General features: G+C 42.4%; 1 protein-coding gene across 2 annotated transcripts in view; it reads right to left on the bottom strand.

Annotated features, from left to right (window-relative positions):
* Window positions 1–9196: 9196 nt before the first annotated feature.
* Window positions 9197–24643, bottom strand: part of SNRPE (small nuclear ribonucleoprotein polypeptide E) — a 52452-nt gene continuing 37005 nt past the window's right edge. For both annotated transcript variants that reach the window (XM_077481234.1, XM_077481233.1), the window contains exons 4-5: window positions 24374–24452; window positions 9197–9405 (exon numbers count right to left, since the gene is read on the bottom strand). In XM_077481234.1, the coding sequence (XP_077337360.1) occupies window positions 9350–9405; window positions 24374–24452 (135 nt within the window). In that variant the 3' untranslated portion in view covers window positions 9197–9349. The remainder of the gene's footprint in view (window positions 9406–24373; window positions 24453–24643) is intronic.

Below are 24643 nucleotides of genomic sequence, written 5' to 3'. Positions count from 1 at the left end.
AGGCGTGAAAGTCATCGGGTCTCCTGAATGCAAGATTAACCAAGTAAGGCACAGGTATGAAAAAGAAATGCAAATGAAGGGTCAAGGCCCACCAGGATTTGAAAGAAGAAGTTTAACAAGTCTAACAGTGGCTGGAGATAGACTGATTGGAGAGCTGGGGATGGAGGAGCAAGACAGCATGGCCGGGAGGGAAAAGCATATGAATGCAGCTGGGGACTGTAAAATAACTTATCAAGGTATAGAGACTGAGTTTAATAAAGGAGCCCAGGGGCAGTATGGGATACAGGACACCCCGGGAGAAGGGACTAGAGGGTTGAGAAATGTGGACCCCTTAAAAGAAAATATTCAAGGGATGGACTGTGAAGGGAGAACCCCCAATGGGGGAGCGGGAGGTGTGAGCCCCGATAAGTCCCCAGAAGGAACCCCAGGAAGGGACATAAGAAAACAAACATCACAACCTATATTACAACCCATACCACTGACAAAGTCCCTCATTAGCGCAAATAGTGTTCCAACCAGAGGCAATAGGTGCGACAATGGATAAAGAGTTACGCGAACTATTGAGAGCCCTCCCCACAAAAACTGATATACAATCACTAATTGCAGCAGTGGAGCTATCATGTAAACAAATGAGACGGCCTGAAAGAGGATATAGTAGCCTTGGGGCATAGAGTGGAAGAGGTGGAGACAAGCCAAGATGGGATTAAACTGGCAGTGGCGGACACACAGGAGATGGGAAAACACCATGAAGGAATAATAAACTCACTATTAGATCAATTGAATGATCAAGAAAATAGGGATCAAAGGCAAAATATTCGTACAAGAGGTCTGGCTGAGGCAAATGTGGGTATGGACTGATTACAGACAGTGACAAAACTGTTTAATCAGATTCTGGGGCCTCAGACAACAGAAAAGGTGGAAATAGACAGGATACATCGGCCCCTGTCTCAACCCTCCCAGAGTACGGACAGACCTCGAGACATTATATGCAAATTGCACAAGTATACTATGAAGGAGGCAATTATGAAAGCAGCCCGCAACAATCCTAATATAGAGTTTGAAGGTTGCCAGATATCCCTATTCCCAGATCTATCATACTGCACATTAATGCAACGTAGGACTGTCCGGCCTTTATTGGAGGTGATGCGTACTGCAGAGGTTTATTTATTTTTTTCGCTCTTGCCCCTTCTCCTGCCCTTTTTCTCCCGACTTCGGATATAGCCAGAAGAAATCAACAAAAAAGCAAAAGGGCAGGAGGAAATAAGTAATGGAAGAGGTTAGGATAATATCCTATAATGTAAGGGGACTGGGTTCTCCATGTAGAAGGGGTTGGCTCTGGTGCGAACTGCGTACCCTGGGAGCAGAGATAGTGTTCCTTCAGGAGACACACTTTGAAACAAGGGCAACCCCACGGTTGCCATGTTCATTGTTTAACCAGTGGCATCATGCAACCTCCCCTATTAAGGGAGCGAGAGGAGTCTCAATAGCGTTCCATAGACAATGCCCCTTTTTCTGTATGGAAGTAGAAGCAGACCCAGAGGGACGTTATTTGTTTGTGAAGGGGAAAATCTATGGGCAGTGCTGTACATTTGCGACAATTTACACCCCTAATAATCGCACGGTGGACTTTATATCAAAAACATTGAAAAAATTAGGGAAGTTCAGGGAGGGGATTATAATGCTAGGGGGATATTTAATCTCACACTAGATCCCGAGATGGATACCTCATCTGGTAAAACACCATTATCATTTAGAGCACAGACACTTTTAAGAGTCTGAGAATGTTACATTTGGTAGATAGTTGGCGGACACTACACGCACGAGAGAAAGATTTCAGTTATTATTCTAAGACACATAACACATATTCACGGATTGACCTATTTATGCTAGATCAGTTCGATTTACACAGGGTGCAATCCTCTAAAATTAGATCACAATTTCAGATCACGCTCCAATAGAATTGAGCATGAGGATGAGAATGGTAGGTAGTAAAGGGAAAACGTGGCGTTTAAATTAAAATATATTGGATGACAAGAGCTTTTGAAAAATTATATAATAATAATAGGTTCGTTGTTTATTTTGAAGATAACGCAACAGGTGAGGCGTCCGACCAGGCGGTGTGGGAGGCCCATAAGGTAGTAATGAGGGGGGGAATTGATTGCGCAGGGCTCACACATTAGAAAGGAACGGCAAAAGGAAATGGAGCTCTTAGATGAAATACACAAACTAGAAATTAAACATAAAAATTGCCTACAACTTGTAGAGGCGAATAGATTGGAGGAACTACGACTGAAATTGGCCCAATGTTTAGATCAAAAAGTGAAAAATAAGCAAAGGTATTATGCACATCGCTTCTATGAGCAAGGTAGTAAAGGAGGAAAGTTATTGGCCAGACAGTTAAAAGACAAGAACTAAAGCATGTCCATAATTTGGTAGTGAATAAGAAACAAATAAGACACCCAAAAAATTGCAGCAGAGTTTCAAAAGTATTATAAATCATTGTATAATATAGAATCGAGTCCAGTGAGGAACGGGGAGGGGAGATTAGAGGAAAAGAAAAAAAAAATTGGAGAATATTTAAGGGAATTGCCTACTATCCCGAAACAAGCACTTGAGGAAATGGAACAAATAATTACGGAGGAAGAACTAAACAGGGTGAGAACGAGTTTAGCGTTAGGTAAGTGTCCAGTACCGGATGGCTTTACAAATGTATACTATAAAAGATTTCTGCCAGTTTTAAGTCTCCCCTTATGTAACTATTTTAATTTGATTAAAACTTCTAATCCCCTACCACCTGAGGCACTATTGGCATACATAACAGTGTTGCCAAAGGGGGGGGGGGGGGGGGGGGAAGGACCCCCAATACTGTGCAAATTATAGGCCCATCTCCGTTTAACTCGGACACGAAGAGCCTATCTAAAATACTGGCCCTTCGGATACAAGACCAGGTAGCAAAAATAGTCCATCTGGATCAGACAGGATTTATAAAAGGTCGTGAAACCAGAGACAATACCATAAGAGCCTTACACATTTTGCACTGGGAGCAAAATGGACCGGATAAAATGCCGAGGGTGGTATTGTCGATGGACGCCAAGAAAGCTTTGATCTAGTTAATTGGATCTTTATGTCCGAGGTCCTGAGGGAGGTGGGCCTGGAAGAACGTATGATGGGATGGCGTTATATACTAGCCCCAAAGCAAGGATTAAGGTGAATGGGGGGTTGTCAGAGTATGTGAACATAAATAATGGGATCAGACAAGGGTGTCTCCTTTCACCTATGTTTGCTCTAGTTCTGGAACCCTTCTCATGTCTGATTAGGAGGAATGGGGGTGTCACAGGGATTCGGATTGGGCAGTGAAGCACAAGGTCTCTGCATATAAATATTGGGAAATCACTCGCGAGATCCTATATACAACTAAATTTTCCCTTTATCTGGAGTCCAGAATCACTGGTATATTTGGGGATACATACAACGCCTAACTTAAAGAAGCTATATGAATTAAACTAGGACCCCTTTTTAAAAAAAGTAATAAAAGACTTACAAAACTGGAAGGGCCTTGCTTTGACGTGGTTTGGAAGAGTGAATGTTATTAAAATGAATGTGCTGCCAAGAGTTATTTATGTATTATCAACAGTACCTGTGACACTCCCACAATTTTTTTTTTTTTTAGGGAAGTGAGAAAGGCCCTTTCAAATTTTATGTGGGGGGATAAACATCCTCGGGTATCATATGACACCCTAAAGGAGATCAAAATTGGAGGGGGGGGGGGGGGGGGCTTGGATTACCAGACATAATTATAAAGCGGTAGCTCTGGCAATAATGAATTGGCGTCATGACTCCTCAAATAGGCTATGGGTGAATTTAGAGAAAATGATAGCAGGTAGGAAGTTAGAGGGAGCCCTGTGGATACCAACTGCGAATAGAGGGTTATCAGAGTGGACATCACCGCTAACTAAGTCAACATTATCAATATGGGATAAGTTGAATGCCCAGGGCCAATTTACCCCCTATGATATCCCCTTTAACACCAATAGAAGGATACCCTTGGTTTTACCCAGGGGAGGATGGGAGGAATCTAGGGAGTAGGAACAGAGAGGGAGGGGCTACATGTGCTAGAATCGCCCCAAAGGGTGTCGTGGTACCCATAACAGAATTAGTATCGATATGGGGGGGGGGATATCCCAATGGCTACCTGGAGATATTTTCAAATAGATTTTTGTTAATAAAAAGGAAAAATTTGATGAGGTCACCACGTTTAAATCATGGTGTATAAATAATCCTGAGGCTAAACATGTACTATCTAGGATGTATAAATTGATATTTAAGATGATGAACATGGCAACACCTTATTATATAAGAGAATGGGAAAGAGAAATTGGGCAGAAGTTTACGACTGCACAAATACAAAGGATGATAAAAAAAATAACACATGGCTCTTCTATTAGCTCCCAAACTCAGGAGATGGCATACCGTATATACTCGAGTATAAGCCGAGATTTTCAGCCTCTTTTTTGAGGCTGAAAGTGCCCCCCTCGGCTTATACTTGAGTCATCGCCGTCTGCCTGCCCCGATCAGCGTGTCGAGCAGACAGACGGCGGCCATTCTACTATTCAAAAGCCGCGCCTCCCTGTCTGTGATAGGCGGAACACTCAATTTCCCAGCAGTCAGTGGTCCGCCTATCACGGACATCCGCTCATCCTCATACTACGGACGAGGATGAGAGGATGTCCGTGATAGGCGGAACACAGACTGCTGGGAAATTGAGTGTTACGCCTATCACAGACGGAGGCTCGGCTTTTGAACAGTGGAATGGCCGCCGAGGCGCCGACGCCGTCTGTCAGACGAGAAGAGCGGCGATCCCGGCATGGCAGAAGCACACAGGCTCGGGACGCAGGTAGGCTGGACACACAAGGCTGCACACACAGGGATGGACGGACACACAGGGATGGACAGGCATGTCTCACCCTCGGCTTATACACGAGTCAATAAGTTTCCCAGTTTTTTTGTGGTAAATTGGGGGCCTCGGCTTATATTCGGGTCGGCCTATACGGTATACATTTTTAATTAGATGGTATCGTACCCCAGCACGTTTAATACAGATGTTCCCGAAAGCAGATGCAAGATGCTTGAGGGGGATGTGTGCAGAAAGGCACGTATCTCCATATATGGTGGACGTGCCCCAAGATTAAAAAATTTTGGGAGGCAGTGGCTCCGTGAGTCAGGAGGTTGACCCTGAAACCTATAGAATTCTCGATCGTTCACGTTCTGTTCCACGGGATGCCATCAGCAAGTAAAGTATATAAAAGCATCATCACACCACATCTATTGACCGAGGCAAAGGTACTGATACCATGATATTGGAAGCAGACCAATTGCCCTACATTATTAGAATGGAAAAAGGAAGTAGATAAAATAATGGAAGCCGAAAAATGGTTACATGTGATCAGAAATAAACAAGATGAGTTTAACACTATTTGGGAAGGTTGGAAATATTATTCAACGGAGATAATACAGGGATTAAATTAAATTGGATTAGAGGGGGAGGGGGGGCAAAGGTGGGGTTTATTTTTTTTTTTCCTTCTTGGATGTACATGGGTAAATATAGGGGATAAAAAACGGAATGTATGTATATTGTATAAATGAATATGATTAAAGAAAATAAAATGTGTAACGGCACCCCTAATATAATGTGGGTTAACGCCGTTTACGATGTTCCCTCTCCTAGACACACATCCACTCGCTACCAATATCCACAGCTAAACGACCCTTTCCTATAGGAGCCGACCCCTCTGGCAAAAGGACGAGACGCACTGTCTCTTCTGTAGTAGGAATGACCTTATTAATGAGAAACATTGTAACTTTATACACAATTCAAGGCACATGCTTTAACATGAACAAGGGCCCAGCTCCACCCACGCATCCCAAGACTCAACACCTCATCCTGACGTCTGCTAGGCTTCAAACGATCCCACCCAATACACATCTTTTCACAAAGGGTTGGCAGCCAGTCTGTCTGGCACTTTACAATACACACAAGGACAGACTTAAATGAACAATAGAAATGCAAAACAACTTAATTCCTCACAGCAATGATACTTAACCCCCATATACAGTATACATCCAATCTATATACAATGTATATACAGCCTTGAATATGGCTATCACAGACCATATCGGGGGTTTCTTTTATTCACCCTGTGTCCAAAGTGACCCCACTGTCACAAAATGTTATTAAAAAAATAAAAATTACAGTTTGGGAGTAGGCAGTTGCACACAAAAATTTTTTTTAACAAGGGACACCAACATAGTTGTGTAATCTAATCTTAAAAAAACGATGGGATAATGGTGATGTCGTAACTTGCAAATAAAAAAAAAAAGCGTAACATTGATATCACTAGAAAAAAAAAAAAGCCTTTGAAAATGTGTTTGCCATAACTCATTGGTATCACCAGCACAGCAGCTTATTATCCCATTAAAGAAGAGAAGGGGTGCTGCATTTCGAGATTTCATAATTTGCCAGGTCGCAAATTTTAATTCTGCATTACAAACGCTAGTTTACAAGACAGACCCCTTCTGGCCCGTCCTTCCTTCCGAGCATGCATTTTTGTACTTTGGACTTTTGTACACATGATTGGAAAATCCGACAACAGACATTTGTCCAAGGAAAATTTATAAGCCTGACATCCAACATTTGTCCGCAGAAAATCCGACAATTGTCCAATGGAGCATACAAAACAGTCGGATTTTCCACCAACAGTCTGTCATTACAAAATTTCCGTTGTGTGTACGAAGCTTAAAGGGGAGGGCCACCCTGAAAAACAAAAAAAAAATGTTAAAAATTACAAAAAATCTAAAAAAAAAAAAAAAAAAAAAATGAAAAAAACATTTTTTTTTTTTTTACTTAGCAGAAATGCCTGTTGCTAGGCACTTTCTCCTAATCTTCCTCCTCCGCGGAGATCTTCTGTCTTCTCTCTTCGTCGCGGCGCCTTCTGGGTAATGAGTCGCGCTGTGTTCTGGGAACTGTGTGTTCCAGAACACAGCGCGTCCCATTCAGAAAGCGCTGCGGGACTCGCGCATGCACAGTAGCTGCGGGACTCGCGCATGCGCAGTAGGAAACGGGCAGTGAAGCCATAAGGCTCCGCTGCCTGTTTCCCTTACAAGGGATGGCGGCGCCGGGACCCGAGAGCCGAGGGACGGGTCGGCCTCGGGCGGCCGACATCGCGGGCGCCCTGGACAGGTGAGTGTGTTTATTAAGTCAGCAGCTGCAGTGTTTGCAGCTGCTGACCTTTTTTTTTTTTTATAACCGGCCCTCCGCTTTAAGGAGACAACTGTGCTGGTGATCTTTGACTTCTCCCATGTTGTTCAGGTAGAACTCCACCTCTTTAAGGTTGCTTACCCCTGCCCTACAGTCAAACCTGTGGTTGTAGGAAAGAAATTTGCTTCATGTATAGCCGGCCTTAAAGTAGAACTATAGACACTTTATTTTTTTGGATTGAGAAAGAGGGTTTTAAATCTTTGATTTTTTTTTTTCCCCACCGTGTCCCATTGCAGAGATTTCCTTTCACTTCCTGTGCCATAGCCAGACAGGAAGTGAGATGAAATCACTGCAAATTAAGGGAATTTCTTGAGGACCCCTATATCACCAGAACTAGTGTACCCATTAGAAGATCTCCCTTTCTATTACATTTCTTGGAACAACTTTTACTTTCAATGATAATAGTAAACAGGACAAAGGAGGATGAATCTCCTTAACCCTTTCATGACTAAGCCTATTTTTGACATTTGGTGTTTACAAGCTAAAATCCATATTTTTTGCTAGAAAATTACTTAGAACTCCCAAACATTATATATATTATATATATATATATATATATATATATATATATATATATATATATATATATATATATATATATATATATATATATATATATATATAGCAGAGACTCTAGAGAATAAAACGGCGATTGTTGCAATATTTTATGTCACGCGGTATTTGCGCAGCGGTGTTTTAAACGCAACTTTTTGGGGAAAGGGACATTTTCATGAATTAAAAAAAAAAAAAAAATGTAATTAGCCCAATTTTTTGCATAATGTGAAAGATACTGTTATGCCGAGTAAATAGATACCAAACATGTCACACTTTATAATTGCACACACTCGTGGTATGACGACAAACTACGGTACCTAAAAATCTCAATAGGCGACGCTTTAAAAAAAAAAAATTCCGGTTACCAGGTTAGCGTTACAGAGGTCTAGTGCTAGAATTATTGCTCTCGCTCTTGACGATCGCGGCGATACCTCACATGTGTGATTTGAACACAGTTTACATATGCGGGCGCGACTTCCGTATGAGTTTGCTGCGCGAGCTCGTGCCGAGGGGGGCCTTTTAAAAAATTCTTATTTTATTAATTTTTAAATTAATAAATTGTTTTAAAAAAAAAATGTATCACTTTTATTGCTGTCGCAAGGAATGTAAACATCCCTTGTGACAGTAATAGGTGGTGACAAGTACTCTTTATGGAGGGATCGGGGGTCTAAAAGACCCTCGATCCCTCCTTTACACTTAAACGTATTCAGATTGCCGAAAACTGTGATTCTGAATACTGTAAAAAATTTTAAAACCCGCGCCATTGGCAGCCGAGTAAACAGGAAGTGACGTCATGACGCCGCTTCCGTGTTTACAATTAGGAGACTGGAATGACGCCACTTATGGCATCATTCCAGTTCCTCCCTAGCTGCTGGAAGCGGCGGACGTGAGATCACCGGGGGGCGTCCCCTCCCGCTCCTCAGGCATAACAGCCGAGCGCCTTTTAGCCGCATCGGTTGTTATGGCTGGAAAGCCAACCATCTGCTCTAAAAAAATGGTACTGGGACGATGCCTGCAGGTGCAGGCATCATCCCGGTATACCCCCCGGAAGCCGAGTACGCACATCTGCGTACGCTCGGCGGGAAGGGGTTAACAGGGGCTCAGACGGCAATAAAAACCGACAGGTGTTCTAGGCCATCTGCACTCTATCCAAAACTAAAAAAAAAATTGTTTTGCCTTTAGTTATAATTTAAGGTGAACATTTTCATGCAGTTTGCGCTTTGGTCTTTTTCATTGACTTTCAAAAGGAAACGGCAAAGTTAGTCTGAAACAATGGAATCAGCAGAGGTGATAAAACAAGCACTGAACACAGATAAGAGTACAAGATGACAGTTTGAAAATCTTTATCAAAAACAAGTTTGTACATGCAACTACAAAAAACAGTCTACAATGTTTTTGTTTTGTTTTTTTAAAACCAGATAACTATTTCTTTATACATAATGAAAAAAAAAAAAGTTAGGGGAAAGAAACTTCATTCCATTAATTCACAACACTTTGTAACAATGTGATGTTGTCTCCTTTCAGCATGATGCGACCTATAAAAGCAAAAAACAAAGCATAAGTACTTAGTGTATACAGTTTTAAGAAATCTGAAACTACATTATGTAAAGTAGTTTTTACCTGACCTGCATTGACTCAAAAAAAGGTCAAATGCATTACTTGCCTTGAAGAAAAGAAAAAAAACCCTCACCTGATTCCAATATTACATCAATTACAGTTGAAACATAATAAAATCAAGAAATAAGTCTGACCACGACCCTAAAAAAAGGAAATAGACTTGGCTGTAAAGTCGGTATCTTGAAGTACGGTACAGGACAGACTGGATATTCATAAAGGCTACCATCTTCAAGTGCTGGACACTGGCAAAGCTTTGGGTGCGTCTCTTCCAGTTTTTAGCAAACAATGCAGAGTAACACAGGAACAGAGACAAGGGGAGTCTGTACTGTACAAGATAAAAGGAATTGCATATTCCTAGACCCTGGGATGTTACCAAACAATAAATCAGAAGGGTGGCCAACGACAAGGAAAACACTGTGCCAACGGGTCTAACCGATGAGGGGGCATTGATAGGCGGTGCTGATGGGTACTTATGAGTGGCACCGATAGATTTAACCGATAGGCATCACTGGTGGCACTGCCAGGCATTTTGGTTTGGCACCGACTGGCAGCTGCCTGGCACTGATTGGAATCCCTTATGGTCCAGTGTGGTGGCCATCCCCGGTGGTCCTGGGCGGTCATCCAAGGGGGACTGCACTGAAACAATCAGCACAAACCCCCCCCCCTCCTGTCAGGAGAGAAGCCGATCAGCTCTCCTGTAATCGAGTCTGATAGACGTGAGGAAAAGCTGATCAACGGCTCTTCCTGTTTACCACGTGATCAGCCGTGTCCAATCATGGCTGATCACGATGTAAAGAGTCTGTCAGACTGACACGCCACAACAACAATTGCCACGATGCGCGCCCCCCCGGGCTTGATATCCTGAAACTTTTCATATAACGTCTGGTCAGGATATCGCAAATCACTTTGCCGCCATCATTCTGCTATATGGTGGGCGCCAAGTGGTTAAAGAAATAATTGACATGTATAAAACAAGACACTCAATTTATAGATTGAGCGTCTTTGTTTTATACATGTCAATTGAATATGCCAGCTGCATGGTGCTTCTGAGCTGTATTGCTTCAATGTTGTTAATGCAGTGCAAGCATGAGAGTGCCTGTAAAGTGGCCCTAATGGGCTCAAAGGGTGTTTTTTGCAGGACAGGACAAAATTAAGATCAAGGAAAGCGCATGGTCTGATTCTTGAGGCACCTTGAATATTTCACAAGAGATGAGCCAAAAGCTCAGGTTTCAGCCTTATCCATCCTATGCCAAGAGTACGGCACTTACAGCTAAGTTTTTGGCTTAGCCAATATACGAGGTACCAAGTAATCTCTTGGGTTAAAATGCTTGTTTACACAAGGTGGGAAAAGGGGCTCCAGGTATGGTGGTAGATATTTTCATAGTTTCATAGTTTGTTAGGTTGAATAAAGACACCAGTCCATCCAGTTCAACCTGAGCGAGTGTCTACAATTGTCCCTATGCCTGTACACACTCATTTCTGTCCCTACCCTCAAGGAGCCCACAATCCTAGGTCCTCATTCATATACTAGGGCCAATTTTTGACAGAAGCCAATTAACCTACCTGCATGTCTTTGGATTGTGGGAGGAAACCGGAGTACCCGGAGGAAACCCACGCAGGCACAGGGAGAACATGCAAACTCCAGGCAGGTAGTGTCGTGGTTGGGATTTGAACCAGCGACCCTTCTTACTGCTAGGTTAGAGTGCTAACCACTACACCACTGTGCTCACCATTTTCTTGAAGTGGCTTTTATGGCTTGAATTCAGGAATAGGAGGGTCAGATATACATATGCCGTTGAAGACCTGGTTTCAACAGCCACGCCGTTAAGCCAGTGACTAAACGCTATAATACAAGGGGCCTTGGGACAGCAGGATTGACCAGTTTTCGGCAATCAGAATCCCTATATAAAAACGTAAAAAAAAAAAAAAAAAAAATTACACAAACTTTCCTCACTACCCACTCCTACTGGCTGTACACATCAAAACCATAGCTCATAGCATGGCGTCAATCATATAGGAGAAAAAAAAAATAGTGCAAAGCGCTTGTAAAAAGTATTTCCATATAAAAATCCACTCACATTTCAGAAGTAAAAAAATAGGCATACAATCCTCGGCACGATTACATCACCACCCACCTCATGCGTATCACCCAGTGGGCTTTCTTCAGTAGCCTGAACCTTTGAGAAAGCCCATTCATGTTTAAATGGGAGGTGACATAATTGTGCTGTGACTAGGTGAAGCCGTGTATGCCCAGGATTGTATTGAGAAATTCGTTTTTTACTCCTGAAACGGGAGTGGATTTTTATATGGAAATACTTTCTATTGGCGATATTCACTCCCTGATATGTAAACGGTGTTCAAATCACGCATGTGAGGCATCGCTGCGATTGTCAGAGCGAGAGCAATAATTCTAGCACTAGACCTCCTCTAATTCTAACCTGGTTACCGTGAAAAAAAATAATTTAAAGTGTCTACGGAGATTTTTTCGTTTAATTATATAAAACCAATAATAAATATAAGACCAATATTGCATACCGTATTTATCAGCGTATAACACACCCTAATTTTAAGAGGGGGGGAACCCTTTCCACAGCCCCCTGCACAGCACACAGACTCCTTCCATTATAAAGCCCCCCTGCACTCCCAGGAGACTGCCAGCATAGTCTAAAGTTGAGAAATCATCACTGCCAGCCCATACACACACCTCTCTCCTTTGTAACTGACTCATTGTAAATCATTACTGACAGACCTTTCTCATACAACGTTCCTCCTGTGTCACTCTCAATGTAAATGGCTGCTCTTGTGGACCTGTTTATGCGACTCTACCGTTTCATTGGTCACATGACCGCTCTCCTCCAATCAAAAAGGTACACTCTAGGAGAGCGGCCAGAACGAGCGACGTTACTTGAGATATTACAGGCTTCCATTTACATTGAGTGACACAGGAGGAATGTTGTATGAGAAGTGGCTGTCAGTAAGGTTTTTCTTATCTTTAAAGTATGGCAGTGCTGTCCCAGGTCCAGGAAAGGCGGGGCAGCTGGCCTGACACCCCCCCCAATGGGTGGCACCTGGGCATCAATAGCGTCCATGTAGGTATATATCCAACCATGGATCCCATCACACCGCGTGTGAAATTTCGTCTGATAATAAACGCACCAGATAGACCCAGAATATGAGCCTGTATTGATTTGTTCTTTACATGCGAGAATATGCCATTTAGATGTCACTCGCAACTAAAAGATGTGAACATATCGTAATTCCATAACAAAAGTTTTATTAAATCCAATCCCCCCATACAAATGTGCACTTACAATTGTACAAAATCATTAAAACACATAAAATGACAATCCTGTCTCACTTGCCTGTCTCTCACCACTCCACAGATCTCTGAGAAAGGTGTACCCAGGTTGAGATGACCACTGACAGTGTAGGTAGCTGTGTTTTGTCATCACTTCGTCAGACAACGTGTCCACACAGCACAGCTCCTTCCATTTATAACGGCTAGTGCCAGGTATTAGCCCTGTAATGGGTCGCTAGCTCTATTTAAACCAAAGTACTGTGGGAGCACATCTGTTTACACAACATCTCTGCATATAACAAAGATATATAACTTATTATAGAATACCCATCAGTGTTCTTTCTTGGTCACCCTCAGATCTAAACTTAATGTTTTAACATCGCTGCTAACCCCAGATCGGCTATTACAGCTCTAATTGCCCAACTGAGTTCTGATCGATATCACTCAATCATATCATGTATGAACTCATTGTTAAATAAACTACATTTAAAATGAAAAAATAGAGTTATGAGGTATTCTTGTGCCAAAAATATGTATTAAAATTTAAATTAAGCTATGGTTGCAGCAAACCACCGACAGGGGTACAAACCCTCCCCAAGTGTGTAAGTGAAAAATAAATCAATATATGGTGTTGCGCTCCAAATATGTAGCCAATATCACTACTAAGTAAACATATCAATACTCTGTAAATATAATTTATATAAAATTATATCGTGCCTATATCCTAAATAATACCATATATATATATATATATATATATATATATATATATATATATATATATATATATATATATATATATATATATATATATATATATATATATATATATATATATATTGCAAATTGTGCTACAATACTAATTACGACTGCTTCGTATATATTACTCTTCTAAAGTGCATAAGTGCCTTATTAAAAACATCCAATAAAGTGCATAACCAAAACTAATTGATACAACACATTGTTCGGACACTGTGGCTGATAATCGTATACCATAAAGTGCATAAGTGACAACTTAAATAAAATAAAAATGTCCAATTAGAATTTGAGGTGTCTAAATCCACAGCAGCAAACTATATACATCAAATCATGCAGTCTGAGTCCGCACAGTGCCAAAACTAGGAAACTCCGGGAAAGGTAAGCGATTCCAAAAGGTGATCTTGCAATTCCTCAGTGTGCACACAATGGGTGCAGTGGCCACCTTACCTTACTGCTGTAAGGTAAACAGCATTATTAACTCCAGGGATATGGGCTTGATAGTGCTGACAACTGCTGCAAACAATGCAGATAAATCCCCACTAGATGCTCAGGCAGCATAGCGTGGTTACCATAAAAGGAAGAGGGAACTCCAATAGTGAAGTATGCAATAATATATACATTTATTCATAAGGACAAAATCCTGGGTACTCAAATTTAGCAACAAAAAGCATAACTAAATACAAAACTAGCACCGCGCTCATGCTCCGGACGTCACTTCCAGTGTCCTCCTAGGAGGACGTGACGTGGGGATCCTAGTTTTGGCACTGTGTGGACTCACAGATTGCATGATTTGATGTATATAGTTTGCTGCTGTGGATTTAGACACATCAAATTCTAATTGGACATTTTTATTTTAAGTTGTCACTTATGTACTTTATGGTATATGATCAGCAACAGTGTCCGAACAATGTGTTGTATCAATTAGTTTTGTTTATGCACTTGGTTATGCACTTTATTGAATGTTTTTAATAAGGCACTTATGCACTTTAGAAGAGTAATATTTACAAAGCAGTCGTAATTAGTATTGTAGCACAATATATATTTTTTAAAGGGTATTATTTAGGATAAGGCACGATATAATTTTATATAAATTATATTTACTGAGTATTGATGTTTACTTAGTAGCGATATTGGCTACACATTTGGAGCGCAGCACCATATATTGATTTCTTTTACATTTAAAATAAATAAATCAGTCCCGCTATATCAGTTCCTCAATTATTAAAATAAGTAGAAACATGAGCTCATGAAAATCTATAAACCACATTAACGGTACATTTAACATTGCTAGCAGCATAAATTTTAATTAAAAAAATTCATTCAGCATGATAAATAAAACCATGTCCATGCAGCCTGATGTTTATCGACTAAAAGATTGACACGTCGCTGTTTCCGTCACCTGGTATGGACTAAAGGGAGAAGCCCCATGCCGTGGGGGTCCCCCCCTAGGTCCATATCAGACCCTTATCCGAGCACGCAACCCGGCCGGTCAGGAAAGGGGATGGGGACGAGCGAGCGCAATCAATGTACCCCTACCCATTCACCTGTGAAAAAAAATTTAAATAAAACACAACACAACACACCACACAAGGGTTAAAAATAATTTATTGCACAGCTCCAGGGATCTTCTTCCGTCTTGGAGGGGGGGGGGGGTCTTCTCGCCGGACTCTTCCGCTATCTTCTGCTCTTTTGCTAGCAGAGGAGCCCGGCTTTCTTCGTCGCAATTCAGGGGTCTAGTCCCCCCTCTTCGGTTCTTCTTGCCGGGCCTCCGCGCCTTCTTCCAGCTCTTTTGCAAGCGGTGGCCCGGTCTTCTATTGCCGCCGCCTTCTCATTCTTCTTGAGATGTTGACTCGCTGTCTCTGGCCGCAATGACAGGGACGCGGCATGCTGCAACTTATATAAGGACATCGCCTGGTGATGTCGCTGCCCATTATGATGTCAAAGTCCCACAGTCTGGGACCGTGACATCACCCGACGATGTCCCTATACAAGTTGACGCATCCCTATCAATACGGCCAGAGACAGCAACGAGTCAACATCTCAAGAAGAGAAGAAGAAAAGAACAGAAGGCGGCGAAGACAGCGGCGACAGAAGACCGGGCCACCGCCAGTAAAAGCTGGAAGAAGGAGTAGAGGCCCGGAAAGAAGAACTGAAGATGGGGACAAGACCCCTGAAGTCGGAAGAAGACCCCCAGGCGGCGGCGAAGAAGGCCGGGCTCCTCCGCTAGTAAAAGAGCTAACAAAAGAGCAGAAGATAGCGGAGGAGTACGGCGAGAAGAACCCCCCCCCCCCCCCCCCCCAAGACGGAAGAAGACCCCCGGAGCTGTGCAATAAATTATTTTTAACCCTTGTGTGTTGTGTTTTATTTAAAAAAATTTTCACAGGTGAATGGGTAGGGGTGCATTGTACCCCGTACTCATTCACATAGGGTGGGGGGCCGGTATTCCGAGGGCCCCCTTATTAAAGGGAGCGCCCGGATTCCGATAAGCCCCCCGCCCGCAGACCTCGACAACCAATGGCCAGGGTTGTCGGCAAGAGGCCCTTGTCCTCATCAACATGGGGAGGACATGCGGCCTGGTACGGCTCGGCGGGGGGGGGGGGGGTGGCGCTCGCTCGTCCCCACCCCCTTTCCTGACCAGCCAGGTTGCGTGCTCGGATAAGGGTCTGATGTGGACCCCCCGCCACCCCCCCCCCCCGGTTTTTTTTGGCATAGGGCTTCCCCTTTAAGTCCTTATAGGTGACAGGACCAGGGACGTGTCAATCTCGCCACTGAAGGCGGTGACATTGACTTCCTTCTCTAGTCCCGGCTACCTGGAGCCGTGTTCAAAATGAACGGACTTTCCTCAGTGAGTGGGCAAGTCCTTTCATTTCAAAAGTCCGGCGGATAGTCCTACGTGTGGGCAGGTCCGCTCGTTTGGACAGTCCAGCGGACATTACGGCGGTTTGTCTGGCAGACTAAGTCCGCCGGATAGTCTGACCCATGTGTACGCAGCATTAGCGAACTGTGGGGAAAAGGGTATTTGAACATAAATATTAAAATAGAGTATAAAAAAGCACAGCATGTCAATGCATTTTTAAACACACAACAGGTACCTTTCAGGATTTAAAAAAAAACGAATTTATCCATTTAACTGACACTTTAGGTCCTAAAGGAATGAATGTAGTATTGGACCTTAACTGTTATTAGTGACTATTAAAGAGGAGGTCCGCCCACCGCTGAAAAAATTAAAAGCCAGCAGCTGCTGACTTAATAAATTTGGACACTTGCCTGTCCTGGAGTCCAGTGATGTCAGCATCGTAGCCAGGGCCGCCATCAGAAATTTTGGGGCCCCTTACACAGTTTTAGTACTGCCCCCCCACCCCCGGACCTGACCATCAACATTCCATGGGGCCCGCCCACTGGCAATCCCACTGAGTCCCATCCCATGTCCTCCTCCTCCAGTCCCATCTCCTTCATCCCACATCCTTATCCTCCTCCAGAACAAAATTATTACAGTGCACACATGCAAAAGACATTTACCTCCTGCAAGGCTATTTAAAACACCTAGGCATTTTCAAAAAACATGAAAAAATATGGGGATTTGGTCACACTATATTGCTATATGGTGCTTAAGCCCACTTACTGCAACAAAGTACCCTATAATTATTGGGTCCTAAGCTATCCATAGACTGGGAGATGCTGCTTTTCTGAACCATGGGAGCCATACACTCCTCTATATGAGAGAAATAGAGGTCTCCACCTATGACACAGGTGGACACTAATGATCCCATGGTTCAGAGAAGCAGGATCGCCCAGTCTATGGATAGCGTAGGACCTACCTACCATGGGGTACTTTGTTGCAGTAAGTGGGCTTAAGCACCGTATAGCAATATGGTGTGACCAAATCCCCATATTTTTTGAAAATGTCTGTTTTAAATAGCCTTGAAGGAGGTAAATGTCTTTTTTGCATATGTGCGCTATATTTTGTTCTGTTGTATGGTCTTTTATGGGGAAAAAAAAAAAATGGCTTACTTTATATACGCTTTTTTTTATACATAACTAGAACATCTAATAGGGTTATATCATTGCATGATATTTCCCCTCGCTTTCTGTCTTGGTGTCACCAGAACAGGAAGTGGGGGAATTGCTTGCAATTGTTGCCTTATAATGTCCAAATTAGAAATGTATATTAGATGTTCTAGTTATGTATAAAAAGTATATATAAAGTAAGCACTTTTTTCCCCCATTTTGGCCAAATTATGATTTCTTCCGGAGACTGCCGAACGGGCGAAGCAGTGTATGGAGGTGGTCGGCAGCACTCAGAAGTACACGGGAATAGTCGAGAAGAACCGAGGAGAGCCGAGTACAGACCGCAACTCACAAGTGGACCGGACAGTCCTGCACTATACACTGCACTGAGGATTGGACTCACCCTACTCTAAATCGGCTCAGAAAAGTAACAGCCTATACAATATTACAACTGAAATAGTTTATACTGAGATTGCCTTGCTTTTGAAGCTGCGGTGGAGCTAGCTAAAGAAATCATTGAATTGAGGGTGGAGAAGATGAGACAGTGACACTAAGATTAAAGAGCTCATAGAGGGAAAGAAAGTAAAGATACTGAGGAAAAGGCTGCTCCATTCTGTGAAGAGAGAGAAGAGGAGAGTTTGTTATGTTTTCTGCCCCCAATATTTTTTCTTAAGACATAGTCCAAGGTAGTTTGATTAAAGTAAAAAAAGGGGACATATAGGTAAATGAAACAATTGGACTAACAGAAACTAACTGCACATAATACTTCAACCGGCAGGGTTTTTTTTTTTTTTTTTTTTTTTTAAGATGAGAGGAAAAACAAGGAGGGGGAACAACTAAGTCGCCACGGACTAGCCTGGGACCCAGCCTAAGCCCAGGCCCTATGGGAAGATACCTACTGCAGGGAGAAGGAGAAAAACATCAGAGTGCGAAGGGACGGCAGCAGGAAACTAGAGAAAAGAAGGAAAAAAAAGGGTCAAAATAAGATAATAGTAGATAGCAGTTTACCCCCAGAAGTAAGAATGGAACAAGATTTGGAAGAGTTGGAGAGGGAGCCTCTAGAGGAGCTGAGGTCCTACACCCATACCAGTTCCCAACAAAAGGGGACATGGAAAAGATGTTTGAAGCCCTGGAAATTTCACTGAAAGCAGAAATGACAAATCCATAAAAACTTTGGGTTTTTGCTCACAAGATTTGAAGAAATAGAAACGTCGTCGCTTGCCCATACAGAACAATTAAGGAACTGAGAGGCGAATTAAATAAAAATAAAAACGAACAGGAACAAACGTATAAAATGGAAGATCGAGAAAATAGAGATCGGAGGAAAAAATAAAAAATAAATCCCCTAATCCGTGGCTTGTCAGAATCGGTACAAGACGACAAACTGGCAGAAACAATAACAAATTTATTAAATCCAATGTTGGGTAATGACGGAACCAACATAATAGAATTAAAAGGAATATACAGACTAAGAAAACCGCCAGGACTTCCCAAGGAAAAACCTAGGGACGCAATTGTACATTTCAGAAAATGGGAGGATAAGAACTCAATCTGGAAAAATTTAAGGAGGAACCCACCAGTTGAATATAGGGGCAATACTATACAATTTTTTCAGGATTTGGCACCAGAGACTCTAAGAAGGCTCCTTCTAAAAACACTTCAAGAACAAGAAATACAGTATAACTGGCGGTTTCCTGCTAGCCTGAATGTGATAAGAAATGGAATTAGTACTAGTCTGAGATTTATTGAAGAAATCCCAGACTTCTGCAGAAAATTGGAAATCCCAGTGCTGGGGGGTGGGGAGGGAGTGGTGACTGCGGGGGGGCTAGGGCAGAATGGTGAGAACGTGCAGGTGATGGGGGGGGGGGGGGGCGGTTGTTCACCGTGCAGGTAAGGCCACGCTCCTTGACAACTACAAATGGTATTTTAACCCTAAGGTGGAAATCTAACAGGGGGGTGGGGGTGGGAGGGCAAGAGGTCCTATTGTTCGACCTTAAAAGAAAAGTGGAACTCCTTGCCAAAAATAGGAATAGGAATAGCTCAGTGTGGCTCCGTGTGGGGATCCAGCCCGAACCTCCAAATGGGGGTGGGGAGGCCCACTGGGAGACGCGTGGGGACTTAAACAGAAATGGAGGATAAGGATAGTATCAAAGCTGTGTCATCATGTACTAAACTCACCAAGGAAAAGACATAATTTTGAGAGAATTCGAAAGCTATGCAGCTGAAATAGTATTTTTACAAGAGACGCATATTACACAAGATTCAAGTACTAAAATATGTTTAAGAGCCTTACCAACATGGTTCTACGGAGATTCACGATAAAGATAAGACCAACTGCTCCAGCTACAGACCCATTGCCCTCCTAAATGTGGACATAAAAATGTATGCAAAGATCTTATCTACCAGATTGAAAAAGCTAAATACCATACTGGATAAACCCAGATTAGACTGGGTTTGTCCCGGGTAGAGAGGGAAGAGATAATAGCCTCAAAACAATCCTGATGTTAGGGAAAAGTAGTATGAGTGGAGCAGCTCTACTCCTGTCATTAGATGCGGAAAAGGCATTTGACAGGGTAGACTGGGGATTCATGATGGAAACATTAAGATACCTGGGAATAGAACCAAGGTATATGCAATGGATTAAGAACTTATACAATGGGCCAACTGCTATGGTAAGGGATAATGGGAGATGGTCTCCCAGCTTCGAGATGGGCAATGGTACACGTCAGGGCTGCTCGCTCTCAACTCTCCTATATGTTCCATCAATGGAACCCTTTTTGGCGACCCTAACAACCGGGATATAGGAGGGGTGAGAGTGGGAGAAAAGGTATATAAAATAGCGGCATATGCAGATGTGTTGATGTATGTGACAAACTCAAAAGGTGACTTTGCCAAATATATTGAAATAAGTTAAATATGGGGAACTTTCAAATTTTAAAATAAATCCTATCAAAACAGAAATATTAAATATAGGAGTGGAGGAAAAGGAGGCCAGATTCTTCAAAATACACTTCTGTTTACCTGGGTTAAGGAAGAGCTAAAATACCTAAAAATTAAAATAACTCCTACTGTTGACAAATTATATGTCGCAAACTATATCCCATCAACGAGGTAAAGTCGGACCTGGCGAGAACAGGCCCACGGACACTGTTGTGGATAGGCAGACTTGTTCAAAATGGTTACTCTTCCAAAATTAATGTATGTATTTCAGATGCTACCAATAGGGATACTGCAGAGCTTTTTCAAGATAATGAAAAAACTGCTGATAAAATTCATATGGCAGAATAGGAAGCCTAGAATAAACTACTTATCACTTATCACTAGGAAATGGGAAAATGGTGGACTGACAACCCCAGACATACATAGATATTATAAAGCAGTAATACTGGCACGGTTGATAGAATGGACGAAAGAAAATGGTGAAAAAAACATGGGTCGAGATAGAAGACACATTAAAGCGGGAGTCCACCGGGACTCCGCGTTTTTTTTTTTAAAAGCCAGCAACTACAAATACTGCAGCTGCTGACTTTTAAAATAGTGACACTTACCTGTCCAGCGCGCCGGCGATGTCGGCACCCGAAGCCGATCTCTAGGTCGCCTGTCGGGTCCTGCCGCCGCCATCTTGGGTATGGGAATCAGGAAATGGAGCCTTTCGGCTTCATTTCCCGGTTCCCTACTGCGCATGCGCGAATCGCGCTGCGCAATAAGGACGCTCCCCGCTGCCTCTGGGATCTGTGCGTTTCCCAGCAGGGAGCGGGGCACTTGCGGGAAGGGGCGGGCACTTGCGGAAAGGGGCGTAAGTTACGCCCCTTTCCGCAGAGAGCTATCCCGGAAGTGGGTGCAGTTACCTGGATTATCCAGGTAACTGCACCCCCTTCCCCCCTGAAAGGTGCCGATTGTGGCACCGGAGGGGGGGGGGGGGGGGGGAGGGTTCCGATGAGCGGAAGGTCCACTTTAGGGTGGACCTCCGCTTTAAGTAGGAGTACGCTACACAAAAATATCTGGGTATCTAGGACACTGGATCAAGATACACACTGACCGAAAACTTGTTTAAAATTTGGGACACAATATGTCCGAAAGAGAATTGGAAATACAATTCCCCGTTAATGGCACTCACGGGAACTAACTTTTTTGCACTGGGGAACGAGAAATTCAATGTACAGAAAACAAAAAACCCACAATAGAAAGAGGTGGTCACGAAGGGAAAAGTCAAAATACGATATGAAGAGATATGAATACCATCGAGATGAATTATAAACTGCTGGCCAGATGGTACTGGACACCAGTGAGAATAAACCAATGTCAGTCGGAGAGTTCCCCTTTATGCTGGAGGAAATGTAGTCAAAGGGCAACAATGGCACATCTGGTGGGAGTGCCCGAAGATAAAGGAGTATTGGCAAGAGATTGTGAATAGTATAAAAGAAATAACAAAAGGAGAACATAGAATGTAACTTTCAGACGTGTCTGTTTCAGAACTTTGAAAAATCTATGAATCAGATAAGGAAAACAATTATTCCAATACTCTTTAACACGGCAAAAGGGGTGATCCCGAAAAATTGGTTAAACAGTGAAAAAACAGAAGAGCCTGGTATGATAAAATAGAGTATCATAATAAAATGGCACAGTTAGAGACGATCTCGGACCTACATTGAAAAAGTTGGGAGAAATTCAAATCCTCAGAAAAAGAAGATAGTAGGCAGAGGAAGGTAACCTACGAGAGAACACAACGAACAGGGACGGGGGGGAGGGAAGGGTTGGGAGGGGTAGGGGGCTAAATTAGGGAGTAAAGACCCCTGTTTAATTAAAGTTTAATTCAAATTTAATTAATTTAAATTTTAATTAAAAAAGAGGGAAGAAAGGAAAAAGGGAAAAAAAAAAAAGTTTGAAAAGTAAATATATTAAAGTACAAAAAACGAACCCACGATGATGTGAAAACGATTAGAGAGAAGAGACAAAAACCTGAACTGGGAAAGTTGAGATAAGTCTCTCTGGGAATTTCGCTGAAGTGGTAAAAAATAATCGGCCAACTGATTATGGCAATAATCATTAGCTGCAGCCCTAGATGAGTAAATAATTCCTTCAGAGTATCATACAAACATTGAACAGGTGAGAGAGGGTGGGTTATGATTTGCCACTTTTTCACATTGTCCCCCCCCCCTCCCCAAATCACTAACACTTACCTGAAGCCTCAACTGTCCACTCATTTCCTGGTTTCACAGGAAAAAACGGAGGGCAACGGGAGCCATATGCTCCTGTCAGTCAAAGTCCTGTGAGGAGGCAGTAGGGGCATGGCTTACCAACTCTGTGCGCATCTGAATGCACACACCACAGCTCAGGAACACGCATGCAGAGATGCTCACAGAACATACCACTTGGTAGAGGAGCCACCTGGAGCAGGGAGAAGCAGGCAGCTACAGCGAGGGGACTTCAATAAGAGGTGTGAAGGGGCCACTATGCCAGAGTGTTGCACAGTATGGGGGGGCAGAACTGCTTTGATTTCATTAATAACCCTTTCATGACTAAGCCTATTTTTGGCATTTGGGGTTTACAAGTTAAAATCCAGATTTTTTTGCTAGAAAATTACTTGAAACCCCCAAACATTATATATTTTTTTTAGCAGAGACTCTAGAGAATAAAATGGCGATTGTTGCAATATTTTGTCACACGGTATTTGCGCATTGGTGTTTTAAAAGCAACTTTTTGGGAAAAGGGACACTTTCATGAATAAAAAAAAAAAAAAAAAACGAAACAGTAAAATTAGCCCAATTTTTTGACATAATGTGAAAGATAATGTTAGGCCGAGTAGATAGATACCAAACATGTCACACTTTAGAATTGCACGCACTCGTGGAATGACGACAAAGTACGGTACCTAAAAATCTGAATAGGAGACGCTTTAAAATTTTTTTTTTTTTTTACGGTTACCAGGTTAGTGTTACAGAGGTGGTCTAGTGTTAGAATTATTTCTCTCGCTCTGACGATCGCAGCGATAACTCACGTGTGATTTGAACACCGTTAACATATGCGGGCGTGACTTCCGTATGCGTTTTCTTTGCTTCGCGAGCTCGCGGGGACAGTGGGTGATTTAAAAAAATTTATTATATATTCATTTAAAATATAATTTATTTTAAATGAATTTTTTATTTTTTTTTAATTGATCACTTTTATTGCTGTCACAAGGAATGTAAACATCCCTTGTGACAGTAATAGGTGGTGACAGGTACTCTTTATGGAGGGATCGGGGGTCTAAAAGACCCCCGATCCCTCCTTTACACTTCAAAGTATTCAGATCACCGAAAACTGCGATTCTAAATAGTGTATATATATTTTTTTTTAAACCAACACCATTGGCAGCCGAGTAAACGGGAAGTGATGTCATGACGTCGCTTCCGTGTTTACCATTAGGAGACTGGAATGAAGCCGCTTAATGCTTCATTCCAGTCCCTGCCCAGCAGCGGCGGATGTGAGATCATTAACAGCTGCGGGGGACATCCCCTCCCGCTCCTCCGGCATAACAGCCAAGCGGCTTTTAGCTGCATCGGTTGTTATGGCTGGATAGCCAATCGCCCGCTGTAAAAAACAGTGCCGGGAAGATGCCTGCGGATGCGGGCATCATCCCGGTATTAAACCCGGAAGCAGAGTACGCACATCTGCGTACGCTCCGCGGGAAGGGGTCAAGTTAATATCGCTTTATGGCTATATAAAAAATAAAAAAAAATAAAAAAAAAAAGATACCCCTTTATTCAAAAAAAGTTATCCTTTATATATCAAATCTTCTAATTTCACCCTATACAGTACTTCATAGAACAAAAACACCTTACCAAGTTGTTTACGAGACTTTGTTTTTAGATGGATTTCTTCTGCATCATCCAACACCAAGTTCATATATTCATCAAATCCCTGGATATGAAAAAAAAAAAAAAAAAAAAAAGAGATAGATACAAAAATGTAACAAGCTATTGTGTAACATTTAAAAGTTAGCTTTTCTTTTTAAACAGCAACTGTTTTTGTTCAAATGGTATTTTGGAAGTACTTTGCATACTGTCTCAGGAACTAAAAACGACAAAATAGGATTTTTGTACTCGCCGTAA

This window comes from Lithobates pipiens, unplaced genomic scaffold (assembly GCF_037356315.1).
Source record: "Lithobates pipiens isolate NorthernLeopardFrog02 unplaced genomic scaffold, aLitPip1_a1.2 Scaffold_16, whole genome shotgun sequence".
NCBI lineage: Eukaryota > Metazoa > Chordata > Amphibia > Anura > Ranidae > Lithobates > Lithobates pipiens.
The sequence above is the reverse complement of the archived record's forward strand: the minus strand, read 5'-3'. Positions and strand labels throughout refer to the sequence as shown.